At 47.2% G+C, this 18,045-nt stretch overlaps 1 protein-coding gene across 1 annotated transcript; it reads right to left on the bottom strand.

Annotated features, from left to right (window-relative positions):
• Positions 1 to 16,400: 16,400 nt before the first annotated feature.
• Positions 16,401 to 17,450, bottom strand: LOC124697938 (cysteine-rich repeat secretory protein 55-like). The gene is made up of 2 exons (XM_047230461.1): positions 17,136 to 17,450; positions 16,401 to 17,025 (listed from the first exon to the last, which is right to left on the bottom strand). Exons 1-2 carry the CDS (start codon positions 17,429 to 17,431, stop codon positions 16,569 to 16,571), a joined length of 753 nt encoding a protein of 250 aa, XP_047086417.1. The 5' UTR covers positions 17,432 to 17,450; the 3' UTR covers positions 16,401 to 16,568.
• Between the last annotated feature and the right edge of the window lie 595 nt (positions 17,451 to 18,045).

Here is an 18,045-nt window from a genome sequence, read left to right on the forward strand (position 1 = left end):
AGTGATCGACTACATCCACCACGAGATTTATCTCGTTAACGCTTAGCGATCTTCGAGGGTATGTTGATCTTCACCTCGTTGCTACCATCTACTAGATTAGATCTTGGCTTGTTATTCGTTCTTGCGGTAGGAATTTTTTGTTTTCTATGCTATGAATCCCTACAAATTTCCCTCCTCACCTTCCTATGTCTTGGATCCCCTCACACCTTGCACATTTGTTGAGGGATTTGAGAATCTAGGGTTAGAGTTAGGGTTTGGTCTAGTACCTCATGCCATTGGAATGCCATACACCTCAATCCATGGGATTCACTCTATATTGCTATAATATGTGTACAAGTATTGAGTTTTTGCATGAATTTGTGTCAAAAATATGGAAATTCCATAGTGATCATCACAGCCCGGCCTACGGCCCGATGAGACGGCTCATACATCGGCCGGGCCGGCGTGTCGCCCGGCAGACCGGCTGCCTGACCGGTTGGTCCGGTCTACAGCCCGGTGCTGCCGGCCGATGCGCCGACTCGTCCAGATTTTTGCACAATCTCGTCAAAACACTTGTATATATGTTATACTTTTGGCCTCTTTATTCCTGATGACATGTACACTTATCCCACTGATATCCCCCTCTATTTGCTCATTCACAGGTGATTCTAGTGATGGCAGTTGTGCCGCTGCCAAGAGGGGCAAGAATGAGAGGCCCCCGGGGTGCCGAACAAACAACCGTGTGCCTAGCAAAGCAGCTCAAAGCAGTGGTCCGGGCAGTTCTGCTGGAGGTCGGACCAAGACAACAACAAAGAAGAGGAAAGGCAAAGATGAAGTTCCAGTTGATGATCTTGTGGAGAGACCACCAAAATTCAATACTGGTATAGTTCAAATTTCTGGTTGGAGGAGACTCAGAGACGAGAATCCCTATCGTTTCGAGGAACGAACCTACACCCGTTGTGACAAGGAATTCTGGACCGAGACTCAGGCTATCATCTGGGATGAGTTCTACAACTGTCCGGAGCTCATGAGGAATGGCATCATTGTGCAGCCCAAGGCCATCAACAAAGAAGAGCTCAACATGTTCCATGCCACCAAGTACCGTTTTTTGGTTGACACTTTGCAGAAGATGGGACTTCTTGATCTAGTATGCTTGAAGCCTAGCAACTTTAAGGCTCTTGGGGAGTATTGCCTGATTCTTGTCCGTCAGTTCCATTGCACAGTCTTTTTCCATGATGACCCTGCTCGCACTATGACTAATGACTGGGAAGGAGAAGTATTCTTGCAACTACCTTGACTTCTGTCAATTAATGGGGTTTGGTGGTGGCCGTGCTCATGGGTTTCAGATCCACAGTCAGGAACCATTCACTCACGGTAACATTGCATTCTGCTACCCTCCAGAGCCTACACATGATCCTCCACTCATCTCAGGGTTGTACTACTCTTACCAAGTGCTTGCCACGATATTCCGTGAGAATCTAGTCAGCAAGTCTGGAGACTCAAGTGACTGCCGAGCCTACCATCTCAACCTCATGTACTACTGCCGTCCTGAAAATGTGAGGACAATTGATGGCTGTGACTTCCTCTATAATGAACTGAGACGCTCTATTCGCAACCGCATGACTCCAAACTTTGCTCAGTATGTTCAGCAGCTTATCAATATTGTTGTGCCATCTCCTTACAATAGGAAATATGAGGTAGTGAAGATGGAACCCTTCAAGATTCCTCAACATGGACACAAACTTGAAATCCTTTATTTGATGCCTTCGGAGCGAAGATCCAAGGAAAGGCATGACCCGGCTGCTAGTTCCAGCTCTTCTATGCGCCCCAAGCGGGGTGCCGCTTGCTTCTTGGCAAATCTGTGGCAGATGTGCAGGAAACCAGTGATGTGGCTCATCAAAGCCTTGCCCTGAATCAAGAGACTTGGAGGCGCCAAAATGAGTTCATGGTTGCAAGAAACCATCCTGTTCCTCCTCCTGGTCCTGAACTAGAGCCAGTGGTTCCTCCAACTTGGGCGATGCCTCCTATTGATGATGCCATGTTCCAGAACTTTGACCTATCTTTGTTTGCTTGTGGTGGATCTTCACATGGTGTTCCTCCTCCCAGAACTAGGTCTAGGACTGCTCCTGCTTCTGATGCTGCTGGGTCTAGCTCCAATAGGACCGGAGATGATGAAGAGAATGAAGATGATGATGACGAGGAGTCCCAGGACTTCTACTGATGGGAACGCTAGCTTTTCTGCTCTCTCCTACCTTTTTGGTGTTCCGATGCCAAAGGGGGAGAAGAGAGTAGAGTCTAGGATTACGGGTTTCCTGGATGGGTGTTGCCATTTTGCACAAGCCATTGCTACTTTATTTGCTTCTTACTTGCCTTGTGCTATTTGCTTTCCGGAACCATTTGCTACTTTAATAATTCATGTGTGGACAAGTTATTGTATGCTTAATCTCTATGTAGGATGATTATGCTTATTACTTATATCTTGTTATATGAAAGTCCATACCATGCTTGTTTCCTAAAGATATTGGGGGAGCTTCTCATGTTTTACAAATGGTGCACTTTGCATTCAAACACAAATTCTCCAAGTGCATACATTATGGGGGAGCTGTCTTAATATCTTATATGGAATCAAGGTTTTGAGCTTATCATAATATCTATATGTGACTCTAGCTCGGTTTGCCGTCGTATACCAAAAAGGGGAGATTGTAAGGGTATTTTTCCCTTATCCATTATTTTGGTAACAATGACATCGTAGCTAGAGTAATCGGACTAATACATGCCTACAAGATTATTCTTAGGTATTAGTCTAACAGGCATAATGGTGTATCAATGGAACAAGAAGGTGAAGGGACGGTAATACAACACTTAGTCCAGTTAAGTACTGTACATTAACCACGAAGCAACCAGAGCCGTTGATCTTGTGGCTTGAGTTCCGCTTCATCGTCGGCCCTTCGATAACTGACGAAGAGTCACCTTGTAGCAGTTGTTGTACCAGGTTCAGAGTAGGAGTTAGGGTACTGACAATGCCGCCTTCTCGAGATAGACCTTGTCCTCAAGACTGAAAGGAAGGAAACTGTGTTGCGATGAAGCGCAGATCCTCCCAAGTTGCATCTTCGGGTCCCCCCACTTCGATGAAAAAGGGTAACATCAGCTTTCCCTCAGGCCGAAGTCTGGTCCGGTGGCACCAGGTGCCACACCGGCTGGTCCGGCGCAGACCGGCCCTGGCACCGGTGCACACCGGGCGCATTCCGGGGAGTCGGCACCTCATGCCCAGTGCCAGCGCCCGGTTTCTGCCGGCTGGCCCGGTGCCCAGCCCGGCGACACCGGCTCCAGCATCGAACCGCCCGGCGAATGCCGGCTCCTACGCCAGTGCACACCGGAGCAGATTCCATGGACTCGACGCACACGCTCGGCACTGGCCCGGTGCCAGGCCCGGCGGCATCGGGCGTGCCACCGGCCAGTCCGGCGCCTGGCCCGGCAGACCGGCCTCCTCGACAGACTGCTGAGCTGGACAAGTTCCAACGGTTGGATTTCAAGTGGACCTATATATACCCCTTCTCCTAGCTCAGAACGATTAGGCACTACACTACAAACAGTTCTTGAGCTCTCTCTCTCTCTCACACATTGATAGAAACACCAAAAGCCTCAGATCTCCCTTCTCCTCCACCCAAACTCAAATCCCTCCGGGCAAAAGCTAGAGGAGGTCTTGATTTATAGTTCCATTGAGCTAAATCTTGTTCCCCCCTGTATTCATCAAGATACTTGCTCTCTAGGGTTTCTTGGAAACCCTAAGTGGGCAAAAGCGTCCAGAAGCATCCGGGCTATGGATTTGCTCCCGACAAGATTCTGAAGGTTTGGAGGCTGCCTCAAAGTCTACCACAAGTGAAAGATCTATTCCTTCGTGGGATAGGCTCGGAGAAGATGGTGAGCCTTCGTGGCATTGGAAATCCTTTGTGGGATCCCCACCTCCCCAAACGTGATGTACCTTCTTGCAAAGGAAGGGAACACGGGAATAAACCTTCGTCTCCGCGTGCTTTCAGTTATCCCTAACCGAACTCTTTACTTGTGCTATATATATGCTATGAGAGCCTTCGTGCTTGAGTTACTTGTATCATCATCTAGGATGCCTCACCTAGTTTGCATTAGGCACACCTTTATATTCCGCAAAGCCTAATATTGCAAAGAAAGAATTAAAACGTGTAGAAACCTATTCACCCCCTCTAGGTTTACCATGTTTGAACTTTCACTCAGGTAGCGGTACAATTCACAAGGAACAAGTGTAAGGGCGGATGACAATGACATACCGTAAGATCAAGAAAGGAACTTCATGAAGTTTATTACCTTCGGGTACTCTTGCAGCCTCTATTCATCTCCAAGATAGAAGCAGCAACCATGTTCGCTCCACTAGAGAGTGTGATCAGATTTGATCTTGCTTACAATGCTCCACTTGGTCCTCCACTTTCTGATGTGGTTGAAGACCTGAAGAGTGCTCACATGCGTGCCAGTGAATGCAAGATTATCATTAGCTACCTTCTTCAAATGTGCCTCTTTGAATTACAGGTTAAAGCAGACACCTGTACGGACGAGCTCAACCAAGTTGTTCAGCACAAACTCGGACATCTTTGGTTGCCAAACCATGGCATGTTTGTGTGCAAACATGGAATCATAATCACTGACATATGGAGTATAAAGATCAGGGGAGTCCAGTGGTATGATAGCCTACATGAGAATTACCGGAGGAACATAGCTAAGCATTAGCACATCAATTAACTGCCAGATTCACATCCGTAAGAATTTGCACATCAATGAACCACCATAAGCTACAACCACAAAATAAAGAGCCTCCTTACAGTCAGAGGATCCACACGCAGAACCGAGGTCGGGGAAGAAGGAGACCCTGGCATAGAAGCAGGCAACACAACTGTCCTCGTGCTAGAGTCAGATCCAACCAGTACCGACGACGAAGGAATGGCCTACAATGGAGGCTCTCAGATCTCCCTGTGTACTTGCCAATTCTAACATATCTAAGGCCAGGGTTTGAATAAACTTACAACAACCAGAGTGATCGATGCAGATTAAGAAGACGACAAGCCGTGGCCAGTCACCGCCGCCACAACCAACGTCGCCGCCGCCGGCCTTGATGACCTTGCGGGCGAGGATGAACCAGCCATGTCGCTAGATCTTGAAAGGTGGATGAGCTCGAAATCGGGGGATGGGGGATTTGGAATTGGCGGTGAGAGAGCCACACCTATATACGGTGGCGAATTTTTTAGGGTGGTGACCGAATTCATCCCACCGATTTTTCGCCGTTCCCCTCGAGCTTGCGCCATCTCCCCTTGGTGGCTCTACGGGAACACGGTGTTGTCGCTTTTTGCGGAGACAAGGGTGGCTCGCTGGAAACGGCCGATTTGGGCGTTTCTCTAGGGCCTGGCCCGGGAGTGCTTTAAGAATCGTGCTGTGCGACAACACGAGGTAGCCCAGGAAACCAAACGACCCAGAAAATACGGCCCCGATGAGGGGAGCCCAGATACCAAACGAGCCTAGGTGTTGCGATGTGATGCATCGCGTCTCCCCCATATACTTCCTTTGTAGGCGTGTCGGAAATCGTTGTGGTTTATGTGTTTGGAAGTACATACCGATCCTGTTATTCGGCTGAATTATACCAATAAGATGATTCAGTGCTCCTTGCTGTGTGTGTGTTTTTAGCGATTCAAGTTACTTGTTGAATTTAATACATATGATTTATGTGTTCAATCAACCCGTGGAAGAGGGAGTTTTATTCGGTGTGTGTTTTTAGAAATCCAGGTTCCTTGTCGCTATTGTACTTGCTGTATGCAAAGATGGTGAGTCTGATAGACAGATCGGCAATCCACCTGGGGAGGGACAGTTCGTCCTTCCACAAAATGTTTATTTCTTTCTTTCTAACACAAGTGGTTAATTAATTTGACATGGGTTGGTATTTGCTGGATTCTAAGTTCTTTTTATCATCGAAAGGTTGTTAAGGAGTACATCTCCGTTGCATTGATCATTGATCAGGAATGGAGAAGACCCTCCACCTGATAATAACAAAACACAAACACAGTAAGTTCAATCTTCATGTTGAAGTTACGTATGATCACTTTAGATTGAAATAAAACAATTTATACTAATTTTTTCTACTTCATTACAACTTAGTTAAGAATGTTGCAGTCGTGTTGACTATAGTTTTACATTACGTATTTCTCATATCTAACCACATTACAAGTGAATACATACTGGTTGTACTGTTACGTGCTATATAGTTGTAATGTACATTGTTTTATATACACATTATGTTAGAGATCTCAGAAGCATACGATCTAAAAATATCTTAATACATATGTCAAGTGTATGCTTAATTAAGCATATTATGGAAACTTCCAGATTACAAATTGAACTAATGGCATGAGTCTTTATTTTTTTGACCAATGTCTTGCGAGTAACAATGCGTTTAATACCTGGCCGCCAAAGGTTTTCTCCGGTAGCGAGGTGGTTTCCTCCCCTCATCGGGGTTTGTGTCGGCGTCGGTCCTTGGACTGGCTTCGTCCTTCTGGCGGGGTGATTTTGGTCCTGATACAAGTCGCAGCTTAACAGTCAGGTTCTTGGTCTCTTCTCCACGCCGGCGTTTCTCTCTGGCGTAGATTCTGTTTTGCCCTCCCGCAGATTGATTCGTCCTCGGGTTAATCTCAGGTTCTCTTCGTTAAAACCTAACCCCCGACCGAGGCCTGTCCTAGGTTTTTGACATTGTTTCGGAGATGGCTTCTCCCGCCTCGAGTGCGGCGAGTCAGACAGGGGAAGGATCGGGATCAAAGAAGGAAGAACAGTTGGGTGATCTTCACCAGCGACTTGGGATTGATGAGGATGAGATCGACGATCTTGTCTTTGAGGAGGAAGCAGATGCACCGAAAGATAGGATCAAGTGGATGGCTCTAGTAAAAGTGCACTCGATGAATTTCTTCAGCCCCCAAACCTTTGAGCAGCATATGAGAGTGGCTTGGATCCCTGCGAGGGAGGTAAAATTCAGATCATTGGAAAATAACCTGTTCACAATTCAATGCTATTGCTTGGGTGATTGGCTTAAGATAACAAAGGGTGGCCCATGGCTGTTCCGTCAAAACGCAGTCACTGTGGAGGAATATGATGGATTGTCATCGCCTGATTCCGTAGACCTAAATTTTCTGGCCGTCTGGGTTCAAGTTCACAAGCTACCTGATGGTTATCGTGGAGAATCGTTGGTGAAAAATCTGATAGAACGCAAAGTGGGATCCAAGGTTGAGGTGGACAAGACACCGCATTGTCTAGGGGATTTCATCAGAGTTCGTGTGAAGCTTGATCTTCGCAAGCCATTAGCACGTTTTGTCTCAATATCAAGAGCTGGACAAAGAGAATTATTCAAGATCCAATTTGAGAAAATACCCAAGTTCTGTGGGGCTTGCGGCGTGGTCGGTCATACCCACCTTGAATGTGGTACTGGTGAGCATGAGGAAAGTAAGTTAAAGTGGGGAGTTTTTTTGAAAGCTGAAAGAGAGACTTGGTATGGTCGAGTTGCTTTTGGAGGTAATCGGGGACGGAGGTAATCGGGGACAACGAGGAGGAAGAGGACGTGCTATGGGTGGCCGTGGTGCGTATGAATCAACAGGACGCATGGCACCTAATGAACCTTTTGCTCCTGGCCGTGGCCGTGGGTCTGGACCGCCTGCTAGTTGGCGACACAATGCTATCCCTTTGTTGAAAGATACAGAGGTAGATGACAATCTGCAAGATACAACAACAAGCCCCGTTAAAAATCTGGATGTGGTGATGACAGAGGATGATACTTCTGACTCAGGTGCAAAAAGGAGACTGAATATGTCATCTGAGATAGGAGATGAAGAGGAGCGGGACAAGAATGGAGCTGGTAATGGGGCATTAGCTGCGATGGTTATAGATGAAAATTTAGCACCTAAGGAATCCCTAACAGGGGTGGTTAATAATGAGAGGATAAAACGTTCAAAGAAGGAAGGAGCTAACTCCACTTCACTAGGATCGGCGGGTTCCCTGGAGGATCCCGTCCGGTCGCAATGAAAATATTAGCTGCGAACTGTCAGGGTGCGGGGAATCACCCGACAGTTCGATCTCTTCTGAATGTTCAGAAGCGTTATTATCCCGATGTTGTTTTTCTTTCAGAAACTCATTTAGACTCTTTCCCGACGGAGTGTCTACGCAGAAGGATGGGCCTGGATTCTATGATTGTTAAACCTACTACTTCTAGGAGTGGAGGCGTGTTGCTTATGTGGAAGTGGGGTATCAACATCTAACAGATTTATGCAGCCCCGAACTACATTGATGTGTCTATTCACGAGGGCCCTAATAAAATTTGGAGGTTCACTGGGATTTATGGCGAACCGAAGTGGGAGGACAAGTACAAAACTTGGGATAAGATTCGCGAGTTGAGGCCTCAGATTAATTTACCATGGGTTCTTATTGGTGACTTCAACGAAATTCTCTGTGCTACTGAGAAAGAAGGAGGTAACCCTCGGCCTGACCACTTTATGCAGGCATTCCGAGAGGCCTTATCGGACTGTAATCTTAATGATATGGATTTTTCGGGTGATCCGTTCACTTGGCGTCGTGGGAAGATCCGGGAGAGACTGGATAGAGCAATTGCTGATGATAATTGGTTGCAGATGTTCCCAAATGCGTCTCTTTCTCACCTTGATTGTATCAAATCGGATCATAGGCCGATTCTATTGGAGACGGAGCAAACAGTATTACCGTCGCATTCCAATGGATCCATCAAATTTGAGGCGAAGTGGCTAAAGGAAGAAGGTTTCCGGGATATTGTGGCTAATGCATGGACCCAAGCGGCTGTTGATCTTCCTGACAGTGGGGTCCGAGACCGACTAGCCCACATGCATGCAGCGCTGCATGCTTGGGACATCGATATTTTGAGACAGCCAAAGCGTCGTCTTAGGGCCGCGCAAAGAAAGCTGGAGCAAGCAGTTACTGGCCCTCTCTCAGCGGAAAATGATTTGGTTGCTAAAGAGCAAGCAGCTTTAATCGAACTCCTTCTTGAACAGGATGAAGTTCACTGGATGCAAAGATCGAGGGCAAACTGGTTGCAATATGGTGATCGGAATACAATTTTTTTCCATCATGCATCTTCTAGAAGGAAAAAAGAATCTGATTAAAAAACTCAAAAACAATAATGAATGGGTGGAAGGTACTGCTGCTTTGAAACCCGTTATTCTTGATTATTTTGCTAATCTGTTTACTTCTGAAGTACATCAGGTTGATCCGGAGCTTCTAGAGTAAATTCAGCCTAAAGTTACAACCATTATGAATGATTGCCTGCTTGCGCCCTTTACATCAGAGGAAGTTAAAAAAACAGCTTTTAGCATTGGTGATCTCAAAGCACCGGGGCCAGATGGCCTACATGCCATTTTCTACAAAAGATTCTGGAGCATCTGTGGCGAGGCTATTACTTCTGAAGTTCTCCAAGCTCTAAATATGGGTGTGATCCCGGATGGCTGGAATGATACTACAATTGTGTTAATTCCGAAAGTGGATAATCTAGAATCTGTGACTCAATATCGCCCTATTAGTCTCTGTAATGTGATATATAAGATCATCTCCAAGTTGTTGGCCTCTCGCCTGAAAAGGATTCTCCCAGATGTTATTTCCCCTATGCAAAGTGCATTTGTGCCAGGGAGGCTTATCACGGATAATATCCTGGTTGCTTATGAGAGTATTCATTCTATTAAGAATAAAAGAGAGGGTTCTAATGGGATGTGTGCGGTGAAATTGGATATGCATAAAGCTTATGATCGTGTGGAGTGGGTTTTCCTGGAGAATATGATGAGAAAACTGGGGTTTGCTGAAAGGTGGATTTCCATGATGATGGCGTGTGTCTCTTCGGTTAAGTACCAAGTGCGGTTTAATTCGGATGAGACGGACTCGTTTATCCCCTCAAGGGGCCTTCGCCAAGGTGATCCCCTTTCTCCCTATTTGTTCCTCCTGTGTGCGGAGGGTTTATCTAGTCTTTTGCTGTTTGAAGAAGAAGTTGGTGACATTTCTGGGGTTAGGGTGTGCAGGAATGCACCGTCGGTCTCACATCTACTTTTTGCCGATGATTCTCTAATTCTCACGAAGGCGGATACGAATAATGCAACTTCCCTACAACGGGTTCTGGATACTTACTGCGCTAATTCTGGACAAATGGTGAGCTTGGCTAAATCCAGTATCTTCTTTTCTCCGAATACAAATGTTCTTATAAGACAAGAAGTATGTGTGGCTTTACATATTACTACTGAGGCTATCTCTCATAAATACTTGGGACTTCCTGCGCTTGTGGGAGTGGACAGAAGTGATAATTTTGTTCATCTCATTGAGAGGATTATTCAGCGGATTAATGGATGGAAAGAAAAATATTTGTCTATTGGTGGCAAGGAAATTCTATTGAATCTGTGGCTCAAGCAATCCCAGTATATGCTATGTCTGTCTTTCTTATTCCTAAAGGAGTATCTAAAAGAATGATGGATGCTATCTCAAGTTTCTGGTGGGGAGATGACGAAAACAGTAACAAAATGCATTGGATGACATGGTGGAAAATGTGCTATCCGAAAAGAGAGGGGGAATGGGCTTCAAAGACCTCCACTCTTTTAATCTTGCCATGTTGGCTAAACAAGTGTGGCGTCTGGCCACTGACAACAACTCACCGTGTGCATCAGTACTGCGCTCCAAATATTACCCTCATGGAGATATTTTTAAAGCTGGTCCAAAAAATGGTTCTTCTTTTACTTGGCAAAGCATCTTTGCTCGTATTGCCACATTCAAACGTGGGTGCATTTGGAGAATTGGGACATGAGAGAATGTTAATATCTTTACGGATCCCTGGATTCCCTCCAGTCATAATAGGCGGATTGAGTCTCCTCATGGATTAGGGGTTTATTCAAAAGTCTCACAATTAAGTTGTCCAGTTACAGGTGATTGGGATGTCCCTCTACTCCGATCTCTGTTTTTGGACGTTGATGTGGAGCGCACTTTAGAGATTCCGTTAAATGTTCAGGGGTTTAGGATTTCATTGCTTGGCACTACAATAAAAATGGCAGATATACAGTGAAATCAGGTTACTATCTTGTCGTCGTGGTGAACAGACAGATGCCATAGGATGGCTTAAGTTGGGGCCGAATGGACGCAAGAGGATTCGGGGGAGGGTTTGTGATTAGATGGGATGAATTTCCGGATGGTTTCCTCAAGAACTTAGCCAAGGCTAGAGGTTGAAGAAGAAAGACATAAGGAAGAACTCGCTCTAGATCATCTTCTTTATTGATCTCAACAGGTTACAAGTTTCTCAGTACAAGTGTTCGTCTAAACCTAGCTCTCTTCGTCCGTGCCCGTGAAGAGGGCTGCCCCCTCTCCTTATATAGGGGAGAGGGTGGCTTACAGGGCAAGAAACCCTAATGGCATCTTTGACTAGACAAACTACTTTACAAAGCTACTTTAATCATAGATGACACCGGGGTCTTCTTTAATCGGGGATGCCGACGTCCTCCGGCTTCTTTCATCGTCATCCTCCTCTTTATCGTCGCCCTTCGTTTAAAGCTACTTTGCTTAGCTCATCTTTGTCTTCTAGCTCGGAGAGAATCTTTGACCAGTCCTGCCGACATGCTCTTCTTTCCGGTAGCCCGGTATCTTCTTTACCCGGTTCCGGCATACCCCTCATGGGGATACCGGCTTAGCCTCACCTAGCCAAATTCTTTAACTTCGCGTTCCGGTACGAACATTAAACCGGTATCTTGATGGCTCAAACCATCCGGTTGGCATGCCTTTGGCATACCGGGGGTCATCCCCCCAACATATCTTCAATGGAGGCACCAGTTCGGTCCTAGTGCAGCCCAGCTTGCTCTTCCAGGGTCATCGGCGCTCAATCCAGTTTGGAAAACTGTGTGGAGTCTTAAACTGCCAAGCAAAGTGAAATTTTTTCTATGGAGGGCACTACATGGAGTAATCCCTCTCAAATCAATACTAGCTAATAGACATATTGGTACCTCGGGTCAATGCCCTATTTGCATGCAAGGGCTTGAGGACATTCTTCATCTCATCTTCAAGTGTGATACAACGAAACAAATCTGGATTTCACTGGGTTTGCTTGATATTATCGAAGATGCTATGTTGGCTGACCGTGCAGGGTCGGCGGTCCTAGAACATCTCCTTTGTGCTGAAAACCGATGCCTAGGTTTGAGTCTATTGGATTGTTAGAGGTGATCGGAACTGCTTGTTGGTACTTTTGGTGGATGAGGCGACAAAGGACACATGGTGAGCCGGTCCCGCCTATATTCAAATGTAAAGTTTCTATCCTATCCATTACAGCGAATGCAGCAAAGGCCGGTGCTAAAAACCCTGTAAGATAGATTAAATGGGAGAAACCGTTGGTTAGACATGTTAAGATAAACGTTGATGGATCATTCTCTCAAGCCTCACATTCTGGTGCGGCAGGTGCTGTTATGCGGGATTATACTGGAAATTTTATGGCCGCTTCTACTGTCTACCCAAATATTACTTCGGTTAATGTCGCGGAAGCTTTGGCGATGAAGGAGGGCCTTGGTCTGGCTAGTCGCCTTGGAGCCAATGATGTAATTATGGAGTCTGATTCTTTGGAGATTATTGATGCGTGCTCAGGGGCAGATGAATGGTGGGGAGATGCTTCCACAATTTTTGTTGACTGCATGGACCTAGCGGGTATTGGAAAGGTTGTTTTTAAGCACTGCCGAAGAGAAGCAAATAAAGTCGCCCACATACTAGCTAGAAATAGTTTCACTGAACAAAACAATTGTAATTGGGTCGATGAACCCCCTAGCTTCATTCTAGAGAAACTCATCTCCGATGTAACTATTCTGTGATGTGCGGCAGCAGGTTCCAGACGCACTCTTTTCCTCTCAGGGTACCGTAAGGGACTGGAAGGTTTTTAATGAGGCGGCCTGCTGTTTGCTTAATATAATGGTTATAGTTTCAAAAAAAACAATGCGTTTATAATACTAAGTGGGCAACATGTGCATGCTCTGTGCTTGGTAGTGAAAAATCATAAAAAATAACACCACTCACTAATAAAAATACAGTAATTCTAATACAGTAATTCTAATACTTTTCGCAAAAAAAGAAAATACTTTTGCATACATATGATTTGGTATGCTCGCTTATAATGTCTTTGGTATCCTCGGCTGTAAAGATAGTGCGAACCGTAATGTCTGAGATAAAAAAAACATTAAAGAAGTGGAATATGATATCCAGTTATCATCAGAGTGAATTTTTGTAGCCCCAGCTACATGTAGCTCCTTTTTTTTGCAAAATTTAAAAATGGGATTTTAAAGTTTCAAAAAAATCTGATAAAAAATCTCAGTGATGGGATCTATCAATGTGTAAAGTTTGAACTAGAGATACCACATTTTCTGGGCTGCACAAAAGTAACAAAATCGAACGGATTTTGAGATTTTGAAATCTAACACTGTTCACTAATACTGATATCAGAATTTGTCATTTTTACACAGCTCTGAATATAAGGTATTTCCAGTCAAAATTTTCCATCTTTGTAGATCACAGTATTATCTACATGTACATTTAATTTCAGATTTTTTTGAAGCTCGAAAATGTTGTTTTCAATTCTTTCAAAATATGAGCTACGTGTAGCTCGAGCTACACTTGTGGTTTCCGGTTATCATCGTACAAGCTACTGGACTTTGTGGGAGTAAGAGCAACTCTAACAGAGCCCGTAAATTCTGCCGGAACCGAACTTTTCCGGCGGATTTACGGGTTCGGGCTGAAATGTGCGCAGATCAGAGCCCGTAAATATGGGCCGGCCCGAACTGGAAGTTCAAGGGCCCGAAAAACTCACCGCACGGCCCCTATTAAAAGGGTTCGCGGAGGGGAGTTCGGTTCGGAAACCCTACTCCCCTCCCGCCGCTCCTCTCCCGCCGCCGCAGCCCGCCGCCGCTCCGACGAGCAATCCCCGTCGCTCGGACGCCGCTCCGCCGCTACGGCCACCACCCCGCCGTCCGAAATGATGCGTTTAAGACGCGTGGGTAGGGGCGGCGGCCGATCCGGCGCCGGAAGGGCAAGTCGCCGTCCGCCGGGCGTAAGGGCGGAGACAGAGCGCGGCAGGCGGTCCCGCTCCGACGCCGCATGGAAGCGGGCCGACCGCAAGTGGCCGGACCTAATGGCACGCCGCCTTGAAGCGCGCGCGGAGGCGGCTGCGGCTGAGGAAGCGGAGGCGCCTGCCGCTGCCGGCGCGTGCAGCCCGCCGCTGCCGCCGTTGCCCCCCGAGCGGCGATGACGACGACGCAGACGGGCCACCTCTGCTCTGCGGGAGCGCCTCCGGCGCGGCGGCCATCGAGCTGGCGGCCCTCGTCATCGCCTAGCAACCGCCGGCGACCAAAAACCCTCCGCCGACGCCCGGTGACAGTATAGTCGCCGGGAACCTTAATTTCTAGTCTAATTAGGTCCCTAGTACGTAATTTAGGTCCAATGCGTTTGTATTTTGCCACTATTATTGTGAATTATGAACGAATTAAGCTTGATGGGCTGAAATCGACTGCAATCACGAAAATTGATTTCCCGCGTCGTTTGATTTTCGCGAGTTCGGTTTGGGTTTACAGTTTCTGTTCTGCGTCGTGCACAAATGCGCTCTCAATTCATTTTTCAGGAGACTGAACTCTGTTTACGGTTCGGACAAACACGGACTCTGTTAGAGATGCTCTAAGAGTAGCAGCCTAATTAGACTCCTTGTCACTGATGACTGATTAGATTGGTCCATCTATGTACATGGTACAAAACTATTGGTAAGAGGTGTGGACTTGCAACTATAATTTAAATCCTTTTGTGGACATTAGATGGTATCGACATAATGGTTATTATTACACTTTGGGCCCCACTACTGTTGTGGCGCACACTATTTTCGGCCATTGGCAATGTAGTGGTCAGATGAAACGCAATGGAAACACCGACCTCTAGCCCTCCTTAAAAGCATGAGCTTGAACCTTGAAGGAGGGAAAGGCTGCCTATGGGGGGATGGTTTTCCATCTGCTTTATGGGTTATTTTCCTTTTCTCCTCCCTCAGATTCATATTAATGTCTACATATATGCATATTCATGACAATTAACATGGATTAAAACGAGTAATGTTAGTTTAGACTTGAAAAGGACGGCACAGCCTCTTAATGTTTAGGGTTTCCTATGTCACATTCCTGAAAGATCAAGGTTTTCTTTTTTAAGAAAAAGTGAGTCTAGCCCTCGGTGGTATATTTCTGTAGAAGTGCTTGTTAGCGAGATTTCGGAAACCCCCTCCCGATGGAAGTCGAACACTGGTTGTTGAATGCGCCAATGTGATCCTAACCGTTGGGTTTCTACCCAAGGTTTTTTTAGGTCACCGATTCCTCAAGCATCGCCGAGTCGATAGCATAAAACTACTACATTTATGCTTAAATTCCAAAAAAAAACTACTACTTTTCAGATCGCTAGCAAAAATCTGCCAACAGATTTTTTTGCAATATGCACTAAACCTCGAATTAATCCAGATTGACACGAACTTGATAGTGGGGCTCACGTGTAAGGGCCAATTTTGCTGACGTGGAACCCACTTATACCCCGAATTTAAAAATTCACGATATTCTAAAAATGTAAAAAAATATCCAAAAAAGGAAAAAAATTGAAGGCCAGCCCTCCTTCCGCCACCGCTTCATGCCCACCTCGCCCTTCGAGCTCCCCCCTCCGGACGGCCGCCGCCATGGACAGACTCTAGAAGGGGTGGTGCTGGCAACTACCGGCAGGTGCCACTGCGAGCTCCAGCAAGGGCGGCGCGGGTGACCTTCGGCAGGGGCCGACGCGAGCGGTGCTCGATAGGGGATGCGAGGCGGCAGGGGCCGGCTAGTAAGACCTCAGGCAGGCAGCGGCGCCATCAACCTCCGGTAAGGGCCAGGGCGGCACATCTGACCACCGCCAGGGGCAACCTAGGCAGGCGACCTCCGTCAGGGCGGAACGGACTAGCTCCGGCCAGGCAGGAGGGCTAGCTCCGGCGAGCTCCAACAAGGTGACGGGTTGGGCAAAGGAATAGACTTTTTTCCTTTCTAGATACTTTTTTATATTTCCATCTCAGGAATTACTCGGATTTTGCCACGTTATGCGGGGTCCCACTCGTCAGGTGTGCTCTCAATTCGCGTTTAATTCAAGATTAGTGTACATTGTAAAAAAAAAACCTCTAGTAGAGTGGCATATTTTTGCTACCACTCCGAAAAGTAATCTATTTTCGAAATTTAAGCACAAATATAATAGTTTTATATGCTATCAATTCAGTATCGCCTGCAACGTAGAACGGATGACTTCTGTGTGGTTTGGCATCATCCTCTTCAAGTTAACAGCTAGGTTGAAAACTTGAATAGTACGAACACGCACGTCGTATTATTCCCAATTGAAGCACGCGCTGGCTACAACATTACATAGCGGCGCTTAATTATTAAGTGCATGCAGCTCAAATATCACGGATAGTATACGTCTGTCGCATGATGCACAAGCACAACAGAAAGTGCTGGGAGTTCTGTACGTCGTTAAGGGTGCACGACGATCTTGGTGTACTTGGTCATGTCGGTGGTGGCTTGACCGCCGGCGCCGTCGAGCGGGAAGTAGAACGGGTAGATCTCGTATCGCACCCTGCAGGTGCTGTAGTTGATCTGGCAGCCCTGCTGCGCGCCGCAGAACTCGCCGAACCTGGACAGCGCCGTCGAGACGCACTGCGCGCATGCCAGCGGCGCGAGGTCCCGCGTGCACTGCGCCAGGCCGTAGATGGTGACGAACGGCGTGTACTGGTCCTTGGCCCTGCCGAGCCCTGCGCTGCCCGCCGCCGACGCCTGCGCCGCCGCCTTGCCCATCACCTTCCCCACCGCCTCCTCGAACGACTTGGGGTCGTTGTCCTCCGCCTGCAGGTTCACCAGGATGACGCCGGCGCCCGTGTCCGTCTGCCCCGCGAAGTCCGTGTTGCCGTAGCGCACGAAGCAGTAGTCGTACCTGCACGCACCACGCATTATATAGTCAAGCTAATCTCTGTTGACTGTCGACTCAAAGAAGTCACTGAAATAACTGAATACTATATGTGTAAAATCTACAAAACGCAATACCATATTCTGGCGTCGGATTGGTAGCTGCAGGTGGCGGGGAGCTTGTTGGCGGCGTCGGCGAGGCAGGCGGAGCAGTCGCTGGCAGATACATCGCCGCGGCACTGCGCTAGGCCGTAGACGAGGTTCTTATCCTTACCGGCGGAGGACGTGGCGAAGCCTCCCGTGGAGCCCTTGACGACGAGCTCCGTCAGGACGGAGTTGATGCTGGCCTTGCCGCTGCCCTTGTAGCTGGTTCCGGCGCAGTAACTGCCAATGGGGTCCATGGTCATGCCCATAGCCAGAGGGAGCAAAGCCATGGCGGCGAGGAGCAGCCGGCGAAATGCCATGGTGTGCTAAGCTTTAGTGTTGTGTTACACTAGCTAGTACAGAGAGATATTGTTGATTGTGTCATACTGTCATGTGTGTGGCGATTGGTTGGAGCTTATAACGAGTAGTCGTTGCTGCCTTTCCTGACTGCTCGATTGGATCGCGTGCAAGGCCAGACGTCGACACTAGGATGCGGCCGTGGACCGAGCTATTGCTGAATCAGCAATGGTCCATTCATAGTCGTCGGAGAGCGATGGGCATTTCTGCATATGGTGGGCATTTGCTGATATTGCTTGCTAGCTGGTTCACGGCACGTTATATGACTCGTTGACTTGTTCCATTAGAATGTGGCTTACAAATGAGTGGTACGTAGGGATTGGGAGAACCCACCCAACTTTGATTTCTTGTGGCTTCAGACGTCTAGAGGGGAAGTGATGGGAATCCCAATCTCGCTATTGTAACTAGCAGAGTAACGCTCATCCCGGCCATAAACGAGTCTAATTGGTACCTAACTTTAGAAAAGGAAGGACGGGATCTAGAACACAAAAGAAGTCAGATCACCAATGGGCAGCGGTACAAACTACAAAACCTTTCAGAATACCAA

This window comes from Lolium rigidum, chromosome 3 (genome assembly GCF_022539505.1).
Source record: "Lolium rigidum isolate FL_2022 chromosome 3, APGP_CSIRO_Lrig_0.1, whole genome shotgun sequence".
Lineage (NCBI taxonomy): Eukaryota > Viridiplantae > Streptophyta > Magnoliopsida > Poales > Poaceae > Lolium > Lolium rigidum.